Raw genomic sequence first — 3,421 nt, forward strand, 5'->3', positions numbered from 1 at the left:
CGGCCTCTTCAGTCCCTTGGCCAGCGACCAGCAGGTGGGCAGGCATCTCTGCGCGTTCCTACCGACGCCTGCCTGGAAAGGCTCAGTGCTCCAGGAGTGAGCAGCCAGGGTCCCACCTCCTCCGCCGAACTCCTGAGCAGCGCTAACCCGAAGCAGGGACAATGTGAGGCTCCCATCGGAAAAAACTGCTGACCCTAGGGCGGAGAATCTCACAGGAGAATCTCGCGACCTGTACCCATCGCGCTGCCAGCCCAGGCTGCTCCCGCATCCTGGGTGAAGGTGCCAAGGCAAGACTCGCGGCAGCGATTCCCGCATCTGTCCCCGACCGCGGCCTGGGGCACTGCGCCTGGGCTGCAGGTGGCCTCAAGGCGCCCCGCGGCGCTACCACGCCAGGCCTAGGAAGCCCCAGCAGGTGAGTGACCCGGGGTGCTTCTGCGAGGGGAAGCCGAGACAGAGCTTGGCGGTATGATGTCACTCGGGTGCTTTCCGGCGCCCCGCGGTTCCCCTCCTCCTGCCGCCCAGAACTGCGCTCTACTTACTTTCGCATAATTTGCCAACTTTTCCTTGCGCAATTCGCCCAAAGCCTTTGTGGGATGGGGTACCGAGGCGACGAGGCAGCCCACAGGCATTAATAAATTCCTTGGGGTGAGCCCTTCCTGTCTGCAAGGCAGGAGGGAGTGGGGTGTTTGCAAACCCAGGTGCCAAATGGTGCGGAGGGTGTGGGCGCTTGTAGAGAAAGAACTTCTGGCTTTTGCGGTTTTGAGTCCCAGCCGGAGTGTCCTCGGGACATCCCGGGGAGGAGCTGGTGCCAGGGTTTCGGGACTCCGCCGAGACCTCGCAGCCTCGGGTAGGCGCTGGGACTTCCTCTCTCTGGCAGTTCTGAGGAAAACCTGCAACAACAAACACCACCAAAGTTTCTGTCTCTCACGCACTGGCGAATCCCAGCGCCTGAGCTGGGAAGCAGCCCGGCAGGAATCAAGAAACTGCCAGCGCGAGCCCTGCGCACCCACGGCAGCTGGGAGCCGCAGAACCTACTGAACGTCGGCGAGGAGACCAGCTAGCAGCAGCAGCAGCCAGCAAACTTTGGCTCCGCTATTCAGAGTTAGGGCCAGAAGCCCATAGTTTGGAGTTCCTGGTTGCTCTCTCCTTCAGGGGTTGGTATTTCTTGAGAGAAAGCACAGTCTTTAATCTGTAACTAAACTGCCCAAGAGTTGAGCTACATGGTACAGGCGCGAAACACATTTTAAAACATAGCTAAGGGGGAGCAGGGGAGGACATTTGCCCCTTGGCCTCATCCCAACATTGGCTGTGGCGCGTGGCCTTCCTAAAATCGTGGGATTGGCCTCTAGGGAGTAAAAGGAAGAGTGGGATGGCGGTTTTCAAGGGAAATTAAGTCTAGACGCTGTCTGAGAGTCACAAGGCAGAAGTGGTTTAAAGCGGTTTAAAAGAAGCAAAACAAACAACATGAGCGTGTCCTTTTCTGGTTTGGATTTAAGTTCCCCAAAGTCTCGTGTCCAAAAAGATCCTGCGACGTGGCGTAAAGGGAAAAGGGTTTGAAGAAATTCAGGTCTATTTGGCCCGGTCCTCATCATTCACCTGTAGTGGGCGGGACATACTTGGTGCCAAGCCTCTCCCTGGGCATTCTTAGGAAAGAAGGCCGTCTACGGCCAGTGGGCACCAGTACCAGGTCCTTCTACAGTGAGACTGAGTGAGCAGGGCCAGCCATCATCCCTCTGGAGCCGGGCTCATCCGGATGGCTAGGATCTCCCCTGGGTGACCTCTATGCTTCCCAGGAGCCAAGGGAAAGGTGAGGCCCAGGAGTTCAAGGCTCAGCCTGTCCATCACGCGGTGCCACACCGAGGTCGCTCTCTGCCCTCCCTCTCCGCTCTCGGGGACCCGGGGTTTGGAGCTGGGACGATTCAACCTCTGCTGACCTATCGGGAGGGAGGACATGAAAATGGGAGACCGGTGACTTTGACCAACGCAAGTGTTATTTTCTTCCCTGTACAGGGCGCTGCCTCCACTCCCACCCGCAGCCTGCTGGGGAAGAAGCCAGGAAGGGCTGGAGTAAACGACCCGAGACTAGGGACAGAGCCGGGCCTTCCTGGCCCAGGCCTTTCCCCCAAGCGGGGCGCCCAGGGTCTCCCAGCCTGCTGGCCATGGCTGACAGCGGCGGCACAGGCAGCTCTGACCCCTGGTGGAAATCACTAACCAGGAAGAAAAGTAAAGAAGTCACTGTGGGGGCTCAGCCTCAGGCCCAGCTCGACCCCGGGGATCTCTCACCGCAGGACTCGGACTGGACTAGCTGCTCCCAAGAGAACCAGCACCCCAACGTGCTCCTCGGGGACGCCGGGGAGGTCCCCAGGCCAGATAAGTTCTGCGCGGAGAAAGTAGCCAACAGCCGGCGCAATTTGAAGATCTCGCGTTCTGGTCGCTTTAAGGAGAAGAGGAAAATGCGTGCCACACTGCTCCCCGGAGGAGACAGGTCCCCTGAGGAGGCCGACTTTCCAGACGACCCCCAGGAGGACAAGAAATAGCTTGAGCAGGCTTCCAGGACTGTCCTGCGCACTACTCCCCTACCCCCCCAGGTCTAAACTGGAGAGTTCTGACTTGCTCAGCACTTGGTGTCTCACCCAAGTTCAGAATATTCACACAAAGCCTTCAAGAATTAATTTTTTCTGGAAAGTGAAGTGTCAACTGAGTCTTCAATACCCTATGGCTCAAAGATGCATTCAGTATTTATTTGTGGTAAGGAAGGGTATCTGCTGCTGAGGAAGTTGGGGGTTTTGTTTCCTTCAAAAAGCTATTCTGAGGTCTTGGCTTTTTCCAAATCACCTGTGGGTGTCAGATGGGTAGATGAATCTTTCTGAGACAGTAATTGAACTTCAATTCTGCAACTTCTCAAAGGAGGAAGCCATGTTCTTACTGAGGATTCTGGAGAGAACTCACAATGCTGTTTTTAGTGACTGAGAAGTGCACTTTAGAGTTACTTACTCCATCCATATCCAAATGGATGGGCCAGACCCACCCTTAAGTTAGAAGCATTGTGAAGTAAGGCAGGATTGCTTCCACTGTGAGCTGTGAAGGTGTGTGGCCTGCTTTAGTGTGGACTATTAAACTTGTACTGTAAGATGGGGTGATCTGTATTCTTTTTTTCCAGATGAAGTTTGAAACTCATCATACTTAGAAGCAGGCATGCAAGGTCCCAGGTGACAAGGTTAATTATTTGCTACACAACACAGCAGCTACTGTAGGAAAGCTGCAGGGAGAGGTTTCTAGACACCAGCAACACCCAGCTGGAACCAGTTGGCCAAATGTTCCAGTTTGCTAATCAAATTCAAGAAAGGGAGGTACCAATTCATTGTACCTAAATTCTCCTTTTACTTTCCCTAGAGTAAATCACAAAGGCAGTAATGCACCC

The 3,421-nt window shown here is 55.1% G+C and overlaps 1 protein-coding gene across 2 annotated transcripts; it reads left to right on the top strand.

Moving 5' to 3' along the window:
* The first annotated feature begins 35 nt into the window (after positions 1 to 35).
* Positions 36 to 3,103, top strand: Prr15 (proline rich 15). 2 transcript variants are annotated; one of them, XM_017800213.2, is made up of 2 exons: positions 36 to 412; positions 2,011 to 3,103. In XM_017800213.2, the coding sequence occupies exon 2, from the start codon at positions 2,160 to 2,162 to the stop codon at positions 2,535 to 2,537; it is 378 nt and encodes a 125-aa protein (XP_017655702.1). In that variant the 5' UTR covers positions 36 to 412; positions 2,011 to 2,159; the 3' UTR covers positions 2,538 to 3,103. The 2 variants fall into 2 exon arrangements, with proteins under 2 accessions (XP_017655702.1, XP_029423417.1); XM_029567557.1 differs by lacking the exon at positions 36 to 412 and adding an exon at positions 1,789 to 1,807.
* Positions 3,104 to 3,421: the final 318 nt, after the last annotated feature.

The sequence above is a fragment of the Nannospalax galili genome, unplaced genomic scaffold (assembly GCF_000622305.1).
Source record: "Nannospalax galili isolate Female #2095 unplaced genomic scaffold, S.galili_v1.0 scaffold158, whole genome shotgun sequence".
Classification (NCBI taxonomy): domain Eukaryota; kingdom Metazoa; phylum Chordata; class Mammalia; order Rodentia; family Spalacidae; genus Nannospalax; species Nannospalax galili.

Coding starts and splice junctions, on each gene's coding strand:
- Prr15 (XM_017800213.2), top strand. CDS start 2,160: ATGGCTGACAGCGGCGGCACAGGCAGCTCTGACCCCTGGTGGAAATCA.